The sequence below is a fragment of the Mustela lutreola genome, chromosome 6 (assembly GCF_030435805.1).
Source record: "Mustela lutreola isolate mMusLut2 chromosome 6, mMusLut2.pri, whole genome shotgun sequence".
NCBI classification, from domain to species: Eukaryota; Metazoa; Chordata; class Mammalia; order Carnivora; family Mustelidae; genus Mustela; species Mustela lutreola.
Genome location: NC_081295.1, coordinates 139,807,034 through 139,829,846, shown reverse-complemented (window position 1 = coordinate 139,829,846; position 22,813 = coordinate 139,807,034). Strand labels below are relative to the sequence as shown.

The window sequence follows — 22,813 nt, the reverse complement described above, 5'->3', positions numbered from 1 at the left end:
TTAGGAAAATTAACTGTCCAGGTATGTGAACAAAGGAGGCCCTTAGAAAACTACTGCAGTAGGCCAGGATTAAGGTCTGGTCAGAGTAGGAATATTCAGAATGGTGGACAGAAATGGAAGAAACCTGGTGGGTTTGAATTACCGGAGATAAAGGAAATGAGGGAACATGTGAAAGGTGAGCCTCATTTTTCAAGCTTAAGTGGTTGGGAGAAAAGGTTTTGAAGGGAAATGGATGATTTGGTATTTGGCAAACCCTGGTTCGAGGTTTAATAGTGGCTGACCCCAAGTCTGGAGCGGTGTAATGATAGGTGAGTCCCTGGGAGCTTCCGCTGTCACCAGACCAAGTGTAACTGCCTGGAGTTTCCCAAATTGAGGATAATCAAGGACCAAGCAGGATCCCAGGAAGCTAGCCAGTGATTCTCCTTAGCTTCCGATCGCCAGGGCAGAGCCAGGAACTTCAATCACCATATGCAATAAGGCACGTGTGCAGGTGTGAACGCAATAAGGCACGTGTGCAGGTGTGAACGGTGAGGTGCCCAAGCCCAGGGGCTACCTCTCCGTCATTCCAAAATGGGGGTCAGCCGGCGTAGGGGCGTCGTCCCTCCTCTTTATTACCTTAATGCAGGGGATACTAGGGGGACACCAGCCAGTCTCTGGAGGATGAGCTCTGCGGGACTTGTTTAAAAAAGGTCACTTTGACCTTCTCTCCTCACCCCCAAGTTAAGGCAGGGCAGGGATAACAGGCCAGGGGTTCACTTGGAAGGCGGGTTTCAGCCCACCTCTGAGCACAGGCCCGGAATCAGACCTGAGGGCTGGCCAAGCATTTGACTCATTCAGGTGCGAGCCCCAGCACTTTTGCCCCAGAGCCTCCACTCTGCTGACCGCTGCTCTTTCCTTCCTTTGGCTCGAAATCCCTGGGGTCTTTGTGTGTGCGGCGGAACGTAACGGACGCCGGCACTCCGGTCTGTGGCTTCCCGGCCCGGCCTCTCCCGCCCTCCACCGGCCACCTTCCTCTGGGCTGAGCGGGCCCTGGGGTCGTGCCGCGGCGGGGACCACTCACCGTCCCCACTCTGGGCAGCGGGCGCGCGCCCACTGGCCTCCGCGGGGCAGCGGGCGCGCGCCGGGCGCGGGGCGGGGCGAGGAGGGGGCGCGGCCTCCGCGGGGCGGGGCGGCGCGCGGGGCGGGCTGCAGCGGGCGGGCGCCGCCGAGGGGGACCGGCCGCCGTGGCGAGAGCGCGCCAGCCCCGCCGTGATGCCCGCGCGCCCCGGACGCCTCCTCCCGCCGCTGCCCCGGCCGCTGGCCCTGGCCGCGCTGCCGCTGCTCCTGCTGCTCGGCGATGGCGGCGGCGGGCGCGGAGGCGCCTGGGCCCAGGAGCCGGGGGCGGCGGCGGCGGCGGCGGACGGGCCCCCCGCGGCGGACGGCGGGGACGGGCAGGACCCGCACGCCAAGCACCTGTACACTGCCGACATGTTCACGCACGGGATCCAGAGCGCCGCGCACTTCGTCATGTTCTTCGCGCCCTGGTAACTGGCCGCGCCGCTCTCCTCGCGGCCCCGCACCCTGCGCGCCGGGGGCGGCCGGGGCGGACCGAGCCGGGGGCCAGGGGGGTGCCGGGAGCCGCGGCCTGCCCGGGGGGCGCGGGGTGGGCTCGGGCCGGGGGCGTGGGCGCTCGCGGCTGACGTGGCGCAGGGCGGCCGGGGCGGTGCAGGAGGGGGCGGGCCCCGAGGGGACAGCCGGGAAAGGCCGTCCCGCCCCCGCTCCGGGTCCCCCCGCCCCCGACTCCCCGGACCGGGGGAGGGGCGGGTGGTGGCGTCGCCCTGTGGGGCCACCTCTCCGGTCCCCAGCCCCCAGCCCCGTCCCAAAGTTGTTGCGCCGGGCCGGAGGCGGCGGCCTGCGGGTGCGGCCGCGACCCGTGTGCCATGTGCGGCGGCCCCCGGCCACCGGGTTCCGGCCGGGGACGCGCGGAGGTCGGATTCCGTGCACTCGCTGCAGGGCAGATCCCTTGCACGAGGGATTAGTTGAGAAATAGAACTCGCAAAGATGGGATTTCCTACTTCGTGTGTTCACGAGATGGGAAGGGGTGGCCCAGGCAGAGGGGGGGTTCCTGTGCTACCCCGGGAAGCCGAGAGTAGTGCAAATGCCCGGGACCCCGAGGCAGCTCCGTGTGGACGGGGTGTGCTCTCGGGCCGCTCCGCTCTAGGCTGCCCTCTGGCACCTCCACCCCTCTGCTCTCTTGGGGCCTGGTCTTCTGGAAAGTGTGAGCTGAGCAGAGGGTTCCTCCTGCCTTGGTTCTCCGGTGGAGGCGTCAGTGTGGGCCTCCGTGCCAACACCAGAGGCCCCTTCCCTGGGAGTTGTCTTACGGGAAGGACTTCCTGACGTTTACACAAGCATAGGTAGTGCTTTCCTTCCAAGGCCTACATGCCCCGAAGTGCAGTTCGCGTGGGGCAGAGCAGAAAGCCAGTTCTAGGGCACAAGGCAGTTTGCAGGCTTATTGCAGCATTTGGCATTCTTCCCCATACCCGGAGAGAGGCTTAGGGAGATGTGGGAAAGGGATGTAGGAAGCAAGAGAAAGATGCCCAAGCAAAATGGCTTGTTCAGAAAATGTGCAGGTGGAAGTTGGAGGAAACTTTTTTTCTTTCTCTTTTTTTCATAGTGAGACTGTTACTGTATTTCAATTTGTTTGGAGTTATCAGGTCTGGGTCAGAGCTGTCATGTATTAACAGTGTTTCAGTGGGGTTCATTGTGTTTCAGCTTCCCAGGAACCAGCGGGACCGGAAGGTTTAGGGCTACAGTGGTCTGGAAAATACTTTGTAGCACAAAAAACCCCGTTCCTTCCTTTTTTTTTTTTTTTTTTAAGATATTTATTTATTTATTTATTTGACAGAGATCACAAGTAAGCATAGAGGCAGGCAGCATTGCACTCCCCCACAATGAGAGAGGGGGAAGCAGGCTCCCCGTGGAGCTTCATCCCAGGACTCCAAGATCATGACCTGAGCTGAAGGCAGAGGCGTAACCCACTGAGCCACCCAGGTGCCCCCCAAAATCGTTCGTTCTTAATAGTTATTCTGTGAAGGGATATTCTGGGAGTACCTGTTTCAATTAAAATACACCAGTTAATTGGAGTGCCTTTCAGTGGGATAAGTCCATGGATTTTTTTTTCTTTATTTTTTAAAGAAAAACTGACCTGTAGATTTTTAAAGTCCATGCAGTGCCAATAAAGTTTTAATTTTGGAGTCTCAGTACCTGCTAGTCCTAGACCCAGTGGGGGACAGACTGGCAAACCCTGGGACTTGGTATTAAGGAACTTCCTTTTTTAGATGGGTGCTCACAGAAAAGTTACTTTTAAAGTTTTTGTTTGCTTCTTATTAGTCTGTTACAGAATAAACATGGCATTAAAAGTTAGAAGCTAAGAACAGATTGGAGCACAGATAGAATATGCTGTAGCCTACCCCTGGTCCTCATCTCTTTGCAGTTACCGTCTCTGGAGTATCGGGAGCCCACATGTGACTTAGGGGAGCAGGCGTGGCATGTAACGAATACCTGCCCTATATATTTTGCTCTGAACTTGGTAGATGTAACGTTGTCCTACTGCTGTGGATTTTGGGCTGACATCAGGCCACAGCTTCTGTCTGTCCAGTTGCAGGTCATGCTGAATCTGGTCACAATGAGGTCAAGGCTGGGGATACCTCCTTGGGAGGACCAGGTGGCTTTGCTCTATTACATGGCCACAAAATGAGTTCAGCTACTGTCTCAGAGGTGCCACAAGGGTCCCAAACCAGAGCGCTGACTACATGGCACCTGTGGGTCGATCCATCACTAAGAAATTGCCAAACTGAGTCCCTTTCAGGCATGTGCTAGGTACTGGGAATACAGCTGTAAAAAGAACAATGCCGGTCTTCATGGCACTTGCACTATTTAAATTATATAACTTAATATATAACAATATAATTTACATGTAACATTGCTTTTCCCTCACTGTTATCTTCCAGAAAAGAGGGAATCATCCTGTATTTGAGTTTCTAATAAAGCAGGCATTTTCCTGGCTGGCCAGCAAAGTGCTGCACAGGGAAGCCACAGTAGCCGGAAGCAAACTTGTTCAGTGCTGGTAGTGGACGTCCACTGTCCGAAAAGAAAAGGGGCAAAGAAAAAAAGAAAAAAGAGGCAAAGAAACTTAACAGTGATTTTCTTGAGAAGTTAGTCTGAGGACAGATTGACAGTTTTAAGTGTTGGGTGGTTTTTGTTTTTGTTTGTTTTGTTTGTGTTTTTTAAGGATTTTATTTATTTATTTGACACAGAGAGAGAACACAAGTAGGCAGAGAGGCAGGCCGGGGTGGGGGTAGGGTGGGAGGGGTGGGGGGGGTGGAGCAGGCTCCCCGCTGAGTAGAGAGCCTGATATGGGGCTTGATCCCAGGACCCTGAGACCATGACCTGAGCTGAAGGCAGAGACTTAACCCACTGACCCACTCAGGCGCCCCTGGGTGTTCTTATAAGCAAGCACTTTAAAGATTACTTTAAAAAGCAATGTGGCAACTTTGTTACTTTGTAGACATCCTGAATATACACCAGGTGAATGAAAACAAACAACAACAATAGCAAAAAAAGAAAAAAAAAACACAATGTGCCATATAATTCTGTGACTGTACTTGAAGCTCGAGACAAGGTTTCCAGCACAGGCTCACACAGCCTCCAAATAGTGCATTGCAGATAGCTGATAATTAAAGAAGGTCATCAGTTACATGATTTAAAAAGTGGATTTAGTGATGGGAGAGATGCTGATGCTGTCAAGGAATGGGAAGAGTAGCAAAAAGCAAGAATTTCAAGTTAATATATTATTTTAAATGATAGGTGATTTAAAAATGTACCGGTAAATCCAGAGTCAATATCCTAAGTATACATTTGGTGACATCAGACTTAGAAGTTTGGGTAGCCATAGACCTTTCTAAATAATGCTTCTTAGAAAATGGAGAATTGAATGAACTTTTAGGTCACCTTCCATTGCAGATACTTATTTAGTATAGAGAGTCCTGACTAAGAGGGAGCCATCATGGTGAGCAGTTGCTGCAGAAGAGGGGGAAGCCAGGGAGTTTTCTAGAAAAAGCAGAGCAGGGCACCAGACAGCCTTAGTCAGAGCTGACTTCTTGGAAGAAGTGACATCCAAACTAAACCGAGAGAGCAAACAGGAATTCGGCAAGTGGGTCTAGGGAGCGAGTGTCAGAGCAGGTACCGATCTCCAGGGGTAAGCCATGCTGTGGCCTTTCTAGAAAGCCCCACGTGGTATCATTTGGCTCTGGGCACACTGCCAGGGCAGGTGGGTGCAGGTGTATGGAGCACAAATGGGAGGGCAGCGGGGGCTAGAGCAAGGCGCGTGGTGGGCACAGGACCTTGCTGAGCTTCGGTTTCCTGCTGAGAACCATGCAGGGGCTCCCTGGGGATCTGAGGCAGGGGAGTGCGTTGTGTCCCGAAGGTGAGCCGTCCTTCCCTGCGGCAGAGGAAAGAAAGGTCCGGGTGGGGCCGCGCCTCTGAGCCGGGACTCAGCGTGCTCGCTCCCCTTGTTCCAGGTGTGGACACTGCCAGCGGCTGCAGCCCACTTGGAATGACCTGGGAGACAAGTACAACAGCATGGAGGATGCCAAGGTCTACGTGGCCAAAGTGGACTGCACCGCCGACTCAGACGTGTGCTCCGCGCAGGGGGTGCGAGGGTACCCCACGTAAGTGGGCGGGGCCCTGGGCCCTGCATCGCCTGGCTCTCCACGGCCGTCTGCCAGCCCCTCTCGGCCAAGGAAAGTTCACGCTAAACTTGGTCTCTTGTTTTGTAGTTCCGAGGAGGGAGGAGATGATAAATTGAAGCGCCCGGTCCCTGTTGTTAGGGCAAGAGCATTTTTCGCACTGTCTTTCCTCCTTCTGCTTTGCTTGGAAAAAGCCTTTCATTAATCAGTGTTGGGTTTTCCTATTTATAAGGAATGTGTTTGTGTGACAAAAATGGCAGCCTCCTTGGTGTCCTGTCAGGTGTGACATTCACCCCTCAATGCGATGAGCGTACCGTGTCATCAGTTTTAAGTTTTGGGTCACTCTGTTATCCTTAAGCATCCTTCCTGGAGTAATTTCCCATGTGACGAGCGCAGGGGCCGTTTCTGTTGGAAAGAAAGTTGACAAAGTAGGATCCAGAAGTTCTGACAAGCGATGCTTCTTACTCCCTTGACAGTTAAATTCTTTAGTTTTAAGAGATAGAAATTGAAACTGGCTTGAGAAGCAAAAGAGGGGATCAATTAGAAGGCCATGGAAGAAGGTCTGAGACTCAGTTCCCTGAGTTTGGGGGCCTTTCTTTCCCATACCTTCCTTAAGGTGACATAACTCTCCAACTCTGTATCTGTCTGCTATCGTGGAGGGCTTGGGCTCACCACTGAATGGCCCCGCTTGGATGGAGTGTTCATTCCAGAAACACTTGTGCCCAGAGAGGAGGGCAGCAGCCCCTCTCTGGCCACAAGGTGAGTGTTAAAGAGAAGGGCCCTTCTCCTGAACAGGGAAGATGATGTTCCCAAAAGGAGGTTGGCCACTGTAACTCCCAAACTTTTTGTTCAAACTGATGAACGGGGTAAATTCTTATAAAACCTGGACCTGCTTCAAACCCGAGAGGCAGCACAGAAAAGGGGAAGGAGCTCTGGGCTGGAACCTAGAAGCCATGTCTGAAACCCAGCTCTGCTGGTGGCTTATCGTGCAGCCCTGGCCACGCGGTTTAACCTGAGTCTAAAGGAGGATGTTGGTCCATGATTTCACGGTACGTGAAATAGCACATTTGCAAACACTGATCTGAGCATACCCAGTAAATGTTAAGGCCTTCCTTAACATTTGGAAATTTGGCATTTTCGTAAAGGACACTGCAGTTCTTGGTCTTTGGTGACTGCTGCTAATCTGGGTGCCGTCATTCAGATCAGATCAGATCACTAGAGAGAAAATTTTGTACCAAGTGTACCAACCCTGGAGGTATGATTGTTCTGTGCTTCACAGCCTCGCCTCTAAAGGAGACTCAGCTCAGACAAGGAAGCCATCAGTGAGTCGTGGGGCCAGGTGAGGAGATAGAGGTTTGCCTGCTGAGAGCCTGTTGCTTTCAAAGTGCAGGGACAACTGAGATGGTCGGCTGTCGTGTCCACTCTTAAGTAGCCGGCCATAGTGGCCATGTGGCGTATGCCACCAGCCACACCACTCGGAAGCAAGACAGCACTTGGGATAGGCTGAGAAGGCCAAGTGGTAGCGGGCATCCGAAGGCGCGGCAGAAGGCTCCACCTGGACCTGGTCATAGGAGCTGTCTGGCTGCAACATCAGTTACTGCACAGATGTTTTCCACAGGTGTTAAAGATTTTATTCATTTATTTGAGAGAGAGAGAGAGCTCGCTCGCATTCAGGGGGAGGAGCAGAGGAGAGGGACAAGGAGACAGACTCTGTGCTGAGCACAGAGCCTGCTGCGGGGCTCGATCTCATGACCCTGAGATCTTGACCGGAGCCAAAATCAAGGGTGGGGCGCTCCACTGACTGAGCCACCCAGGTGCCCTGTTATTCACAGATTTTAAAAGAGCCACACTGAGTCATGTGTCCTGATTTAGAAGATACGGTCTCCAGGAACACCGTGCACTGGTTTTGTGTCCTTATACAGAACTGCAGTGCACTCACACGACACTGAACATTGTTGGGGAAGGAACCTCTGTGACCCTCCAGCCCTGTACAAGTGCCCTAGAACAGGTTTTTCTCCTCGAATGCAGGAGGCAGGGCATGCTGCAGTGGAACACGTCCGTTGGGGTGTTCATGTACTGACCTGTGGGAGCTTCTGCTACCCGTGGCGCGGGGCCCGTCTTGGGGAGGCGCATCAGATGATGAACGCGGAGATGACGAATTCGGATGCCTAAGCACGCCCTGTGGAGTCACCGGCTCCTTTAACTGAAACACAGGATTGCACAGGGAGGGAATTTGGGTTCTCACGTTCCTGGGGAGGTTCAGTGTGCTTTGAGGTCACCGTTGTTGAGCTGGTAAAGGAGTCTGCATCCTCTGGGGAAACCGAGCCAGGCAGGCCAGAGGAGGTTTGCTGCCGGTGCCGACCCAAGTGCACACACCAGGTGGCTGAAGAGAACAGAAACTTTTTGTCTCACAGCTTGGGAGGCCAGCAGCCCAGCGTCGCGGCATCTGCAGAGCCGTAACCCCTTCGAAACCCAGAGGGGAGTCCTTTCTTGCCTCTCCCTAGTGTCTAGTGGGGGCTGCACCCCGTCCTCTGTCCTCATGGGGCTGTCTTTCTCAGTGCGTGTCTCTCTACTTGGCCAAAATTTCCCCTTTTCCTAGGGACCCCTGACTAGGGCCCGCCCTGATAGCCTCATTGTCACCTGCTTACTTCTCTAAAGATCCTGTTTCCAAATAAGGCTACACTGAGAGGGACAGGAGGCTGGGACTTCAACAGATCTGCTTCAGGGGACACAAATCAGCCAGTAACACCACCTCCTCTGTGGTGCTAGGACCTTGATCACAGGTTTCCAGAGTGACCCACACATGGAGGTGTTCTCTCCCGCAGTCTCCTTGAAAGACAAACAGATCACCAGGGAAAGCAGACTCCCATGTGGAAGTTTGGGGCTGTCCTTAGGGCGTAGACCCTGTGGCCATCCCCCCATCACCTTCTTTAGCCCATCCACAGTGAGGATTGGGGCCAGATGCCCTGATCAGGTGGGAAGGTCTGCGAAGAGAACCCTAATTCTATCCCTAGGCTCTGTGAACTGAAGGACGTTTGGGCAGGCTGGAAAGATTTCTAGTCCAACAAGAAGAGATTTTAAAACATTGTTTATTTGTGTGTTGCTCAGTTCTGATTTGGTCACACACCTGACCTGTGACTAAATTAGAAAAAGTCACAGGTTAGGTTTCCAGCATTTAAATGTTCACAGAGAAATGGGGAATGAGGATTGTGTGTGTGTTTTTTTAAAGAGTTTTATTTATTTATTTGACAGAGATCACAAGTAGGCAGAGAGGCAGGCAGAGAGAGAGGAAGGGAAGCAGGCTTCCTGCTAAGCAGAGAGCCTGATACAGGGCTTGATCCCAAGACCCTGGCTCGATCCCAGGACCCTGGGATTATGACCTGAGCCAAAGGCAGAGGCTTTAACCCACTGAGCCACCCAGGCGCCCCGGGGAACGAGTTTGATAGTGCTGGTCCTTCCGAGTGTTTTGAGGGTTCTGCTCCTTTTCCACTCTGGTTGGGGAGGTGCCCACTGGAAGAGAGACAGTGGCTGGGGGTGGGGAGGTTGTGTGCATGAAACATCTCCTAGCTCTCTGTGAGCATAAGCTTTCCAGAGCTTCCCGAGGCCTCAGGGGCGGGTGTGAGCTTTCCTAATCGTGAGATCATGCTTCCCAGTCACTCAGAGTTTTAAAGTTCGTCAAGTTTCAGGTGTTCTTGTTGGACTGGCTAGAGTTTGGCTTTTTGTTAGGGTTGTAAAGGTAAAAGTTACTGAGGAATCAGGGCCTCTGTTCTTCACTGGAGGCCCAATAGGCATCCCCTAAGTCTGTCACAGGATATGGTTTTGGTGGGGGCAGGGGGGTGAGGCCTGGGAGCCTGTGATGCTTTATTCCAGCCCCTGCACTGATTTTCATGCATAGCACAAACCTCCTTTTTTTTTTTTTTTTTTTTTTTAAATATTTATTTATTTATTTATTTGCCAAAGAGAGAGAGAGGGAGATCACAAGTAGACAGGAGGAAAGTGGGGGGAGGCAGGCAGGGAGAAAAGGAGGGGGAAGCAGGCCCCCTGCTGAGCAGAGAGCCCGATGCGGGGCTCCATCCTGGGATCCTGAGATCATGACCTGTGCCGAAGGCAGAGGTTTAAGCCACTGAGCCACCCAGGCGCCCCACAAACCTTCATTTTTAAGATCTTTGGAGAGCAAAGCGCACGGCTCCGATCTCTGCATGTCTTGACTTCTGACCGCAGCTACCGCACCCCAAGCTGCCGACGTGCACCATGTGCCACAGGCAGGGAGGGGTGATGTCAACGCACAGCTGGCCAGAGAACGCTAGTCTGTGTGTCATTTCCTCCGTCAGGAGCCCTGTGTTCTCGCCATCCTTGACACCTTCTGTCAGGTCTGATCTGGAGCGTGTTTCTCCATTACCAGGGGCAGGGTACAGGGTACAGGATCCGGAAGTGTAGTGTCGGCCACAGGCAGAGTGTTCTGCTCGAGCACTGAAGGAAGTGCTCCGTATCCGATGTGCAGATACCGTCTGAGGCTAATACATGATGAAAAGAAGATTCCTTCTCTGTGGGGAATGCATAGACCACCCTAACCAATGTCAAGGCTATTCTCAAAAGCTGGAAATGTAAATTCTCGCAGAACCTGGATATTCTCGTTTTATATGACAAGATATATCTTGTCTTATAAGATAGGATGGCCTGGGAATACATTTATTGTACAACAGTGCTATTTCTAGTACAGTTTTGCTTTTTTAACAAATGCAGAATGTAAGAACTTCTAAACTCTAGGAAGGATGGCAAACAACCAGCAGGGAGAAGCTCGCAAGGCCTGTTCCCCGAATGCACTTGGGGTTTTGTTCACGGTCTCATAGACTTGACATGTTCTGCTCACTCTTATTTTTCTTGAGTAAGGGAAGAAACTTTTTAAAAGTGTGGGAGTAAGTGGATATGTGTTCTCCTCTTTCTTCAAGTTCTAGTGCAGGGGGCAGTTCTGTGCCTGGCCGCAGTGCTCTGACTGCATCCCAACGGGACGGCGCCGTCTACGCAGACCCCTCTGACCGGTTGAAAAATCTGCTCTGTCTTGTCCTTTTTCGCCTTTTAGCTTGAAGTTTTTCAAGCCTGGCCAAGAAGCTGTGAAGTATCAGGGGCCTCGAGACTTCCAGGCGCTGGAGAACTGGATGCTGCAGACGCTGAACGAGGTGCCCGCGGTGAGTGCACGTGAGGCCTCCCGGCGCCCGCCCTCTCCCTTCCCTCATTTCTCCGCACTCCAGGGGGACAGAGAGGCCAGTTCAGGTGAAAACTTAAGGCTCCCATTTCAAAGCAACTTTATATTCGTTTAGAACTAATTGACATTTGTAAGTAAAAATGAACTATTTCCCCTTCCAGTTTTTGTTTACTGTGGTAAAATACATGATACCAAACTGGTGATCTTAGCCATTTTTTAAATGTAGAGATTCAGGGTATGAACTCGGGTGCATTCACCCCATGAGCGGCCATTCCCAGGCCTCTTTTCACCACGTAGAACTGAAACCCTGTCCCCTCTGAACACCAGTCCCCCCTCACCGTGCCCCCAGCCCCCCACAACCACTCCGTCTACTTTTGGTCTCTTGTTTCTACTGTTTGCATACCTCAGTGGAAAAAGATGACCTGTTAGGAAGGTTTTTATTATGGAAATATTCAAAGATGCATAAATGTAGAAAGAAGAGTATGCGTGATGTATGAATGAGGAGGAGGAGGGTAATGAAGATGGCCCCGTGTGCCGCTCCCCTGACTTAGGCGGTTCTCCCGTCCTGCCGACCTTGTGCCGTCTTACTGGCCCTCCTGGCCCTCGTGTGGTGGCAGAGTCAGCCCTCGGAGACTGTCATTTGTGACTGTCCCAGTGCACGTCTCACAGATACACACTTACTACTTGTTAAACTGACAGTTAAATACTTGTTAACTACTTGTTAACTGACAGTTAACTACTTGTTAACTAACATCAGTCTCTGTGCCACATGTATACAGTTGGCACTAGTTCTTGAGCGTCACAGGTTGACTTGGGGCCAAGGCCAGGCCTAAGCCCGAACTCCAGTCCAGGCCAACCTCAGCCCTCTCTTGCCTCCACGAGCTGTACCACAGCGTGACCCCCTCCTTTTCGCCTGGACTCTCAGTCCCCGAGGTGCTCACTGGCTTTGCCGAGCATGTCATCGAATAAATACCCCTGGTGCTCTCAGAGTCTTCGTGGCCCTCCCTGCACGGGGGTGGGGGGGCAGGTAATGATACCAGGAAATGGCGGAGACTTTGATTTCTGAGGTACTGTTTAAAGACGTGGCTGTGTGTAGAAGGTTACTAAGAACATTGTATAATCCTCTCCCTCAGATTAACGTCGGGAGTCTTAGTTTTGTCACACATCGTTATGGTCGTAAACCCTTAAGTGTCCCTCCGTGTGTGGTGCCTTCTACTCAATGCAGAGTGCTCAGGCCCATGGAGGCTGGGTTGGGACGGACGGTTCGTGGCCGTGTGTTGATTAGGGCCTGGGAGGTTGACCAGTGTCCCATGCTGGGTGATTCGGATGAAACAGTGAGAGCATCTGACGTCTCTCCGTGTTATCTCAGTGGAACAGTTGAGTCAGGCCGCTCTGTCGGGTGAGGTAGGCACTCCTGCCTTGAAGGGGCTCCGTGCCCATGTGCAGTTCCAGCAGGTTCTGGAGGCCTCTGCTGCTACTGGAGTCACTTCCCAGGTGACCGTGTGGTCCCTTGCCCCCCTCCCCCACATTCTGTGTAGAGGTCATGGTTCATCAGAAACCCACCTGCTACTCGGGTGTCGTTTTCCCTCTAACTGCGTGGCACTGTGTGAGTGTGGAGCAGAGACTTATCTAATTTTAGGTAACAGGGAAAACCACAGACCTCTCAGAGAGTCGATTTGCATCTTTGTCACGGCAAGACAGTTACATGAGCAGGTGGAACTTTCATATAGATTTAAACTACACATTGTTTCCTCTGTGAAATTGTTCTCTGATTGGAGGATGCCAATTTTAAAGAGGGGTTAATAGTCTCAAAAGAACCTTTCAAGATACACTTATTTATTTTTTTTTTTTGTCAGTATTTTTTTCTACCAAAAAGCCAGCCTTCTGTGATGACTTTATTCGGGAAACAAGTTGCCAGTATCAGGATGGCAGAAGGCGTTCATATGGAGGCCCAAGCTCCCCTTTTGGGTGGTGGCAGCCCCACTGCAGGCTAGGAAGGGCTGAGGGGAAGGGTTGTGTCCCCTCAGGCGGAAGGGACGTGGCTGCGTTGGATCCCCGTGTCAGCAGTAGAGATCTCCCACAATTGCTGGAAACAGCGGCAATGTGCCTGATTGGAGGAAAGTTCAAACACTCAAACCTGATCCTGCAAACCGAAAATTCTTTCCAAAGAACTTGCTTTTTATTGTATGTGGAAACTTTTTAAAAAGTTCTTCATCTCTATATGTACCTAAGTAACTTGATGATGTTGTATATGGATATAGGATAAATTTAGATTACCTTCCTCGTGTTGTGGCAATATTAAAGAAGCTCAAAAGAAGATCCACTACTTCCAACTTTAAGATTGCCCTATTTGTTTCTGTATTTTTTTCTTAAACGGTTAGTCATATAAACATGGTTCATTTGACAAGCAATATTTTTATATGTTACATCTTTATATTGATAGTATTTTATATTGTCATGTGGGTTTGCCACAATTCCACTCTTCTCTGTCAATGGATAGTTAGGTTATTTATAATTTTTTAATCAGAGATACATAAGGAACATGTAAATCTTTGTAAAAGACATTATTTTCCTATTTTTGGGTGATGTTTTTAGAATCTGTTACTGGACATGAAATTGCAATGCAAAGGGAAAGAGAAAAGGCGGACTTCTTTTATGGCTGTTGATGAATATTGCCTGGTCACTTTCTTAAGAATCTGTAAGCTGATACGGTCAGCAGCAGGGTGAGAGTGTGTCCGTGTCTGTGCCTGTGTGCTTGTATCTGTAACATACTACATTCTTGCCACGGCGGTCGGGCTGCCCCGGTACGAGCCACAGGGCCCAGGAAGTGATCTGCCCCCTCAGAGCTGTACATGAGCACTTTAACAATGAAAAATATGGAAAGCCCTTTGATTATCTTACAAAAGGTGACATGGAGTGTCTTACCTTCTGGGAACTCACTGACTGCTCACCTAGTCACCATTCTGTTGGGCATCTTTTTGTGGAAGTACCTAGCACTTTGCAAGTCTCTACAGGCCCAGAGCTGCATGAACATCTTCCTGGTGCTTTCTGATTACAGCTCTGCACAGCTTTGAGCTGTCGGCACTTTTAAACTTTTAATGGTTTAATTGGGATATTCTTTTTTTTTCTTTTTTTTTTAAGATTTTATTTGAGAGAGAGAGTGTGCATGTGCCCACATGAGTGGGGAGGAGAGGGAGAAGCAGGGCTCGATCCCAAGGCCCCGGGATCCTGACCAGAGCTAAAGGCAGGCACTTAACTGACTGAGCTACCCAGGCGCCCCAATATTCTTTTTCAGAGAAACATGAGCTGCCAGATATAAATTTAGTAACCTACATCCATGGGTCTGTAGCAAAATGGTGATTGTGTGATCTTTTTGTCACCCTTGAGTCGCTTTGGCTGGAGGCCACAGCTGTGGAGCTGCGCGGTCGGGAGTCCCGTGGTACTGTGGTGACCGTCCAGCTGCACACGACGGGGCCCGCTTAGAGCTGGCAGAAGCGTCCTTTGAAAAGCCGTTTCTCACTCCCGTGTTGCGAGTCTGTCCCGGCCTCTGTGGTGTGAACTAAGGAGTGCAGCCCTATGCTTCTCTGGCACTGCCTGCCGGGCGCCTGCCTTGTCCTCCTTCCCGCCCCGCTCGTCCCTTTACCAGCCCTTCAGGGTCTCATCACCCACCTGCTGTGTGCACCGAGGCGCACCGGGCCCTCCCCTCTGCTGACGCTTCTATATCTGCGGGAGCTGCAGCCCGCCAGGGACTTCATCCTGCGTTCCCCGTGGAATCTGAGGTCACACTGTAAACAACAGGACAGTGTGCCTTTGTGGGCTGGGCCTGCCCTTTTGGTTTGCCTGCTCTGTTCGGTTGGGCTTAAGGGCAGCAGAGGGCAGGTTGGGGTGGGGATGGCGGTCACCGGCTGTCTTGAGAACCGGTCCCTGGGTGAGGCTGCTAAGGGGCTTCTTGCTGAAGGGTCCAGAGCCCTGAGAGTCCATTCCTGCCTTGGGTTCCCTCAACACAGCAGCATCCCACAAAGGTTTGATGTAGTCCGATGAGGAAGGAGATCTGTAGAAGGTTCTAGACGGACACAGGTTACCTCCTCGGTGGGTTTCACTCTGCCTTTGCATACAAACCCAATGACTGTTGTTTTGTTTCTCCCTGTTAGACACCAGAGCCAGAAGCAGAACCGCCCAGAGCCCCTGAGCGCAAGCAGGGACTTTATGAGCTGTCAGCGAGCAACTTTGAGCTGCACGTGTCGCAAGGTATGTTGGGTGACTCTCACGGCTGTTCCTGGCAGGAGACACACCTCTCAGAACGACTGACCATTCACCACTGCTCAGTTTGCTGGGCTTTTCCTTGATAGCACTCGCGGGCCCTCGGATGACATCTGTGGCACTGAGCCATGGTTTCTGTCTTCGAGACCCATGAACATCCTTGTGCAGAGCTTTTCCTCTTGGAAAGGATTTCTCCTTTCATCTGTGTCCTTCAAGAAATGCCAGTTTTAGTGTTAGCCAAAGCCTTGGGTTGTGGAAAGCTCACAAATGAGCAGGCACCCTGAATTTGTACACCAGCTGGACAGTGCGTCCTTGGATAGGAAAGAGTTTATTTATATTAACGTGAATCATACACTTACTGCCCTGGGGCAGAAACAAAAGCTTCTCTTACATATTTAACTTAGAATTTAGCGGGACCATTGTAACTTGTGAATGCATTTACAGTTAAAATATTTTTCTGTATCACATCTCTTTTTTTTGAAAATGGTCCCCTAAAAATCAAAATGATCTACATACAATCTGTAACATAAGCGGCAAGTAGGTCCTTTGGCCACACATTTCTGGACAGTTGGCTCAGCACTGACTGACTTGAAAGCAGATTCAGCTTCTTTCCTGATCTCTATTCTCAAATGCTGCCACGGAGGGAAATCCTCCCAGAAGACTGGTTTGGAAGCATCGCGAAAAGGGTTTAAACGTGTGCCTGGCCTTGTGACTTCATAGCACTGTGAGTCGAGACCTACCACACTCAGGGTCCACAAGAGTGTCTGTGATGCTGTCAGCGTGTTCCCTGCGAGTCGAAGGTTGTTATTCAGACCAGGGCGCCGACGGTGGAGTTTTGGGGTGTTTTCCCCAATAGGGGATTACCCCATAAGCCCAGATGGGTCCCTCCCTAAGCAAGTCACACGTGAAGGGTGGATTGTTGAAGCGCCACCTTGAGCTGCTCGCAGGAGACTCTGTCCTCAGGAAGCGACAGTTGCCGCCCGCGCTCACAGCTGTCCCGCTCCTCTAGTCGGTCCTTCCCAGACCTCCCAACCCCACCTCCCAGCACAGGGTTAGTCAGGGCTCTGCCTGTCCCGAGAGACATGGCTTCAGCCTTGCAGATCAGTTGCTCATTTTTTGAATCAAGTTTTCACCATTTCCCTTAAATGAGTCCCCACTGTGGTGAGTGTGTGGTGTGGCAGTGTCCTGGGAGCACGGATCCCGTTTTGGTGCTTGCTGGTTTGTTCCCTCCCCAGGCACAGCCTCATTCGGGTCTGGTCTCAGCCTGACATCTTTTAGGCCATCGGCTGGTCAAGGTAGAACAGCCTAGAAAAAATCTTCAGTATCCAGATAATGATTTTGTGTGGGTTTGTGTTTTGTTCTTCTAGCCAAGGGAGTGTTACTCAGGTTTTAAAACCTTCTGTTTTATTGTCAAGTAAAACACAGATACAGAAAACAAACACAGAGCTTAGTGAATTGTGATGGAGTGGTTGCTCTGTAACCACGGTCCGGTTCAGGGACTAAAACTGCCAGCCTCCCCTCCCCTGTCCAGGTCCCAGCCGGCCTGCCCTCAGGGAGGCAGTGTCCTGGACTCTGTGGAAACCACTCCTCCCTGTGTCATTCACCGTCCCAGTGTGCATTCCCAACACTACAGTTTACTTTGGTCGTTCACATACATCTCTCTGGGGTCCCAGTCTACACGTTCCCCCAGCATCTCTTTTTCTTCCGTGCGTCCTGGTGGCTGAGCGCGTGGGTTGTCGGACCTGTAGAATTCCCAGTCTGGACTTGTCCAGTGGTGTCTCCGTGGTGCGCTTAAGTACGTTTCCCTCAGTCCGTTCATTCACTAGGGTTGCCAGATGCTGCTGTTCTATGAAAACCTTCTTCCTTCATTGTTTTAAGGAGAGAGACTTGCTCTCACGTATCAGCTGGTTTTCCAGTGGCGCAGTTTACGCAGGACACATGGGATCATCGCCCGAGCCTTCCCCGTTGTTGCCCGTTCTTCAAATACTGCGTTGGTTCCCTATTGTCCTCCAGAGATGGCAAAGTAGATTTTGTTTTGAGGATCCCTGTGAACTCACAGATACAGACTTATTCGACTGAGTCACGTTTTGCCAGTTAAAGGGTCCGCACTGACGCTGGCAGGGGGACAAAGATGAGATGCTTCCACTCAGTCTCTAGTAAGGGATGACGTCAGTTACCTCCTTTTCCCTTCTCTGCCCGGGCTCTCCGTGAAGGCGACCACTTTATCAAGTTCTTCGCTCCGTGGTGTGGTCACTGCAAAGCTCTGGCTCCAACCTGGGAGCAGCTGGCCCTGGGCCTTGAACATTCTGAAACTGTCAAGATTGGCAAGGTAAGTGAAAGCCCTTATTAAACTGGAAATAGACCGCCTTTGGCTGGATTAATTAGCAGAGTAGCCCATTATTCATTCTGTGTGCAAAGTCGCAAACTTGATTTATTAATTCCATTTAGTGTGCCACTTGATAATTCATTTCACCTTCACAGATGGCAGCCTGGTTTCAAATGTGCTGGCTTTTCCACAGCCTAAAGATAAATTATGGCTCTGGCTTCTTTGTTTATTTTGAAGCAATGGCCAATTCTGAATTGGCAGCCCCAGAGCCGTTTCTGCAAAGATATGGGGCACAGCCTGTGAATGTTCACTGGCCGGACTTGGAGGACATCCACGTTTGACCTCACCCAAGAGCTGTCACCTGGAGGAGCCCCGGCTCCGTGCTCACAGAGGCCTGCACAAGCCGCCCCCCTCCAGTGAGCCCCAGCTTTCCCTGCTGCCCGGGAGTCTTTCCAGCTTTCCCCACTTTGCAGAGAGAAGCCAGGAGTGGTGTCTAACAACTTCTGTATAAGTGGATTTTCTGGAAATATCCAGAGCAGCTCCTGGGCCATCAAACACTTTTAATCTCACCCAGCCTTTGGCACCCACCAGACATCCAGGCATGGGTTTCCTTTTACAAAAATCTCATTTTTTACTTTGCCAAAGGGCTGATTTGTATACAGAAGTAATGCTGCGTGTCCAGGAACTGCACTGAGTGAGATGCTCTGCCCAGTGCAGGGAGATGGTCAAGAGTGTGAGCTCAGGAACCGCGTAGACCTGCCCGGCCAGCCTGCGGCCGCTTCTCCACACCCCAGTCTCCGCCTTTGCAAAATCACAGGGAGACCTAACTGGTGGTGTGTGGTGTGGATGAAAGTCAGGGTCCTAGTAAGACGGTTGGCATGGATCAAATTCCTGGTCAGTTCTAATAGTTGTTGTGAGTTCAGCGGATTTTCACTGTTTTCACTGTTGCCTGTTAAGTACTTCCAATTACGTGTTCTAGTTACGCATGTGGTACTTTTTTATTTATTGAACATTTCATGGAAGGAGTCATAATTTTCTTGTCCTCTATCTTCTCAATTCCTTGTATCCTTAAATTATTTTTTGAATTTTTATGGGAGATTATCTCCAGCTTATGTCAGTAACGGTTTCTCATAGAGTCAGGCATGAGCAGACACAGTCTGCCCATCCGGGCTGTGGCCCTTCATCTCTGGGCACGCCTGTGGCCAGGTTAGATGGGACCATGGAATGCCCCCCACCCAGATTCGAGATTTCCCTTTAATACTTTAACTGCTGACTTCCAGTCTTACATGTGAACGTGGTATTTCTATCCTACTTCGAAGATATGGCGAAGAACAACTGAGTGTCCCACATAGCTGATCTTAATGCCAGTAGGAGAAGAAGAAGAAGTGACTTAGGATAAAGTGTTTCATGAAAGTGTTGAACAAGCAGAATCTTGATGAGATTTAAATGAAATAAATTTAAAAAGCTGCCATAGTTGGTAAATTGAGCTAACAGAATTAAGAACGTCTTATCATCCTAATTTGACATCTTTTCAGTTGTCTTGATACCAAATACTCCTATTTAAAATTGACTTCTTGCTTCTACTCGATTCCAAAACTCCCCAAGTTTGGGCGCGAGAGGACACAGGCTAGCCTTGGCGTGGGCCTCGGTCGCACACGACCAGGCTTCCCCTGCGGCGAGAGCAGGGGTGGGGGGCTCCTCTCCGCCCGCTGTTAACCAGCTCCAGGCAGAATGTGACTTCCTAAACATGAGCCTTTTTAGGTGAGCTGAGTACGTCATTTCTCTAAAGGACATTTCATCCTCTGCCCCCTTAGCTCAGTGTCATCTGGGCTGGCTTTTAGGGAGTCTCTCCCCAGACTGCACCTTGGGGGGGTGGTGCCGCAAGCACCAACGTACGTGAGGTACGTGAGGTCTGGAGTGTCCAGTAACCCGCGTGTCAGGAAGCTTCTTGAGGAAACAAACGGTGAATGTGGTCTTACTTTGTCTTTAGGTTGATTGTACACAGCACTATGAACTCTGTTCGGGAAACCAAGTTCGTGGCTATCCTACTCTTCTGTGGTTCCGAGATGGACAAAAGGTACGTCTTCAGGTTGTGGTGTGGAGAGCTGGCCTCTCTCTTAGTCCAAGTGGGCTGTGGCGAGATGCCCGTGTGGACTGCTGGGCACTGGTTTAAAGGCAGACATAATATTGGAACAAAAGTGTCTTTCTCTTACTTGATAAGATTTGGGTAGTTGACAAAACCCGTCAGTCATCCTGCTGTTTTGACACATTTCAGTTGGCTCAAGTGAGCACTAGAATAATCCAGAATGACCTTTGAGTGGGGTTAACGCCGGCTTCCAGGAAGGGGCTCACTTGTGCCCCGATCCGGCCCTGGCCGACGGTCTGCCGCTGGCCTGCTGGAGCGGGCTCCGGCTTCGTGACCAGATCCCTGCAGAAGACAGGTGCTGTAGCTGTCACCAAAGCAAAAATGTTTGCTTTGCTGTCTGCACCCTCGTGTGTAAATCCTAGCGTGCAGACGTGGCACGGTTCACACCCCCACCAGGGAGACACCTGAGGGAGGTCGCACATGGGCGCGCGGGCTGGGACAAGGTTTGAGCGAGAGCAGTAGGCGCACCGATTGACCGCATTTTCATGTGGCTCTTCCCTCGGACAGATTGACCAGTACAAGGGAAAGCGGGATTTGGAGTCCCTGCGGGAGTACGTGGATTCCCAGCTGCAGAGCACAGAGCCGGAGGCCCCAGAGAGCGTCCAGCCTTCAGAGGCCCCGGCGCCGGCCCCTGAGCCTGTGGCCCAGGTGGGTGCCTGTTGCGGTCAGGAGGGCCAGCCGTGGCCCCCGGAGGGCACTGCCCTCCCGTGCTTTGGGCCGCGCGACAACAGGGGGTCTGGCTGCGGCCGACTTTAACACGTGAAGTTTCCTTCAGCCACTTTCACACGCTAGTAAGGTCTAAACCAAGGGGCGTCTCTGAAATAGATGTGAGACCCATCCTAAGAGCATTTGGTGGCAGAAGCTCTGGGAAGCTCATCCCTTTGATTGGTAACCACTGTACTTGAGGGTGTTTGCTGGGAAAGTTGGCTACTGTCCGGTAGCCCCCCACCCCCGCTTCTGTTTGTTTCCATCCCCTGCTGTGGTAATTGGACTTGAACCCTGGGTGAGGCCCCGGGCGATCTGCTGCAGCGAGGATGGTGCCCCAGAACCGAGAGGTAACTTGGCCTAGCGGGTTTCTTTTGTTGAGGCAGGCAGTCTGCATTCAGAGAGCAGAAGGTTCTAGACTCACGTGTGCATTTATTGAGCATGTTTCAGGCACTGTCCCTGGCCACCAGGAAACCAAAGCAAATAAGACCACTTTCCTACTTGTGAAGGGGGCTGAGTCTGCTGGGGCAGACACAGGAGAATGCACGCAAGCGGGTCCCCAGGTGTGTGTGCCTGGCTGGTCGCAGTGGGCTGAGAGAGCTGGGGGCAGACGGGTGGGAAGTGTGGCCAAGAGCCAAAAGGGGAATTGGTGTTTGCCGGAGAGTCAAGGCTGGTCCAGTAGAGGAGGGAAGCACGTGGTGTGACTCAGCCGGGCACGTTTGGGGCAGGGGCCAGCAGTGGGGTGGAGGGCGGGGGAAGAGGAGGACGAGGGCTGCAGTGCCGGAGGCCAGAGCCGAGGCGTAGGACACGGGTCTTGGAGGACGTGGTCGGCCAGCCAAGGATTCTGACCTTCGCCCTGTACTTACTGGGAGCCAGTGGGGGCCTTTGACCGATTCGCATTTTAGATGCCTGCCTGGCGGAAAGAGATGGAAAACCAGTGTATTAGGCCAACAGGATGAGGAGACACCCCGAATGGAGGCTGTGGTCGCGGTAGAGGGGCAGAGGCAGGAAGCTTACGGAGCCCCACTCTCCTGCGCGCAGTCGGGAAGGTGGCCTCTGAGGGGAGAACGGGGGCTCCGGCAGACCTAGTGGGCGCTGGGACCAGCGGGGAGAGAAGCGCTGGGGCGAGGAGGCAGGCCGGGAGTGCAGGTTCTGGGTTGTTGACTTTCAGGGCTGTGGTGGCAGCGGGTGGGGAGGGCTGCTGGCCAGTTAAATGGGCTCCGGAGCCGACACCCGCAGGTGTGTGTCTGCAGTCCGGTGGGCGGTGGAGGCCAAGGCTGAAGCCGTGCGTGGAAAGGTCGTTCTTTAGAGAAAGTCAAAATAACGTCTTTCCAGGAAAACTGTGCTTGGTGGCCTCGCTGAGAACTGTAGGCCTGTTTATCGTTATTTCCGGAACAGGATATTCACGTTGCTCCTTCCGTTTCTATAACTACACAACATAGCAGGCCACGTTCATAGCTGGGACACCAGGAGGGCGTCGGCAAAGAAGGGGGCAGTGTGCCCTGGTACCCCAGGGCCAGCGCAGTGAGCGTGACCCCTCAGCATGTGCTTAACAGATCCTGACTTGCTGGGGCCATCGTTCCCTGAGCACTGGTGGTTTGGAATCGGAAAAAATCGAGTCATCTACCCCATCCTGGAGTGGGAACAGTCATGGGCCTCCTCGACCCCACAGCCCGTCCCTTAGTGGGATTCTTAGGTGGGGGAACTACTTGGGCATTCGTTCGAAGGGGAAGTTCTGGTTTAAGAAGCAAACAAACGATTTTGTAGTAGCTGCGACCACATGTGTTAGGGGAGCATGTGTGTCATGGTGGCTCTGAAGGGCGTCCCAGATTGAATATAATTCTGCCCTATGGGGGTTTGCCTCACACACAGACCAGTTTCTGTTAGTTTTCCAGCACGAAGTAGGTTTTTCAGTGAGCGTGGTGTCATGTTTCTGGACATAAAGATGGATGGTGGTGCGCTGCCGCGGCCCTCGGCGGCTTTGCCTCCCCGTCGCTGCCACGCGTTCCTCGATGCCGGACTCGAGGGGAGCAGGCCTGGTACGTTTAGCCACGTGGTAAATCCTCACGGTCTTGCTCTTGGGAGACAGTCGCAAATCCGTTTTTGGAGAAACACGTGGATGTAATTCTGTGAAGGACCGTCAAGACCAGATTGCCTTAGAGCGCAGGGCCCCGTGGCACCTTCCCCCGTCACCCTCCAGCCAGAGCAGAGATGAACGGTTTGCACATTCCCTCTGAACTCAAAGACAGAACGCAGCCTGGGATGGGTGGCACACACGTCCTCGCCTGTGGCTGGGCGGCCGTCAGCTGGAGGTCAGCACACAGAGAAGGTCACTTTTACAGATCGCTGCGCTGGGAGAGCAGGTGGCAGATAGCTGGGGAGATCGCGTGTGCTGCTGCGTGGGGGTCTCGGACTCTTCCTGTCGGTGTGGGAGGCTCCGAGCCCAG

The 22,813-nt window shown here is 52.2% G+C and overlaps 1 protein-coding gene across 2 annotated transcripts in view; it reads left to right on the top strand.

Annotated features, from left to right (window-relative positions):
- Window positions 1–1,206: 1,206 nt before the first annotated feature.
- Window positions 1,207–22,813, top strand: part of TXNDC5 (thioredoxin domain containing 5) — a 33,437-nt gene continuing 11,830 nt past the window's right edge. Inside the window, exons 1-7 of one of the 2 annotated variants that reach the window (XM_059179216.1) lie at window positions 1,207–1,523; window positions 5,559–5,708; window positions 10,807–10,912; window positions 15,081–15,177; window positions 17,403–17,518; window positions 19,506–19,592; window positions 20,169–20,309. In XM_059179216.1, the coding sequence (XP_059035199.1) occupies window positions 1,252–1,523; window positions 5,559–5,708; window positions 10,807–10,912; window positions 15,081–15,177; window positions 17,403–17,518; window positions 19,506–19,592; window positions 20,169–20,309 (969 nt within the window). In that variant the 5' untranslated portion in view covers window positions 1,207–1,251. The remainder of the gene's footprint in view (window positions 1,524–5,558; window positions 5,709–10,806; window positions 10,913–15,080; window positions 15,178–17,402; window positions 17,519–19,505; window positions 19,593–20,168; window positions 20,310–22,813) is intronic. The other variant, XM_059179217.1, reaches the window with a different exon arrangement.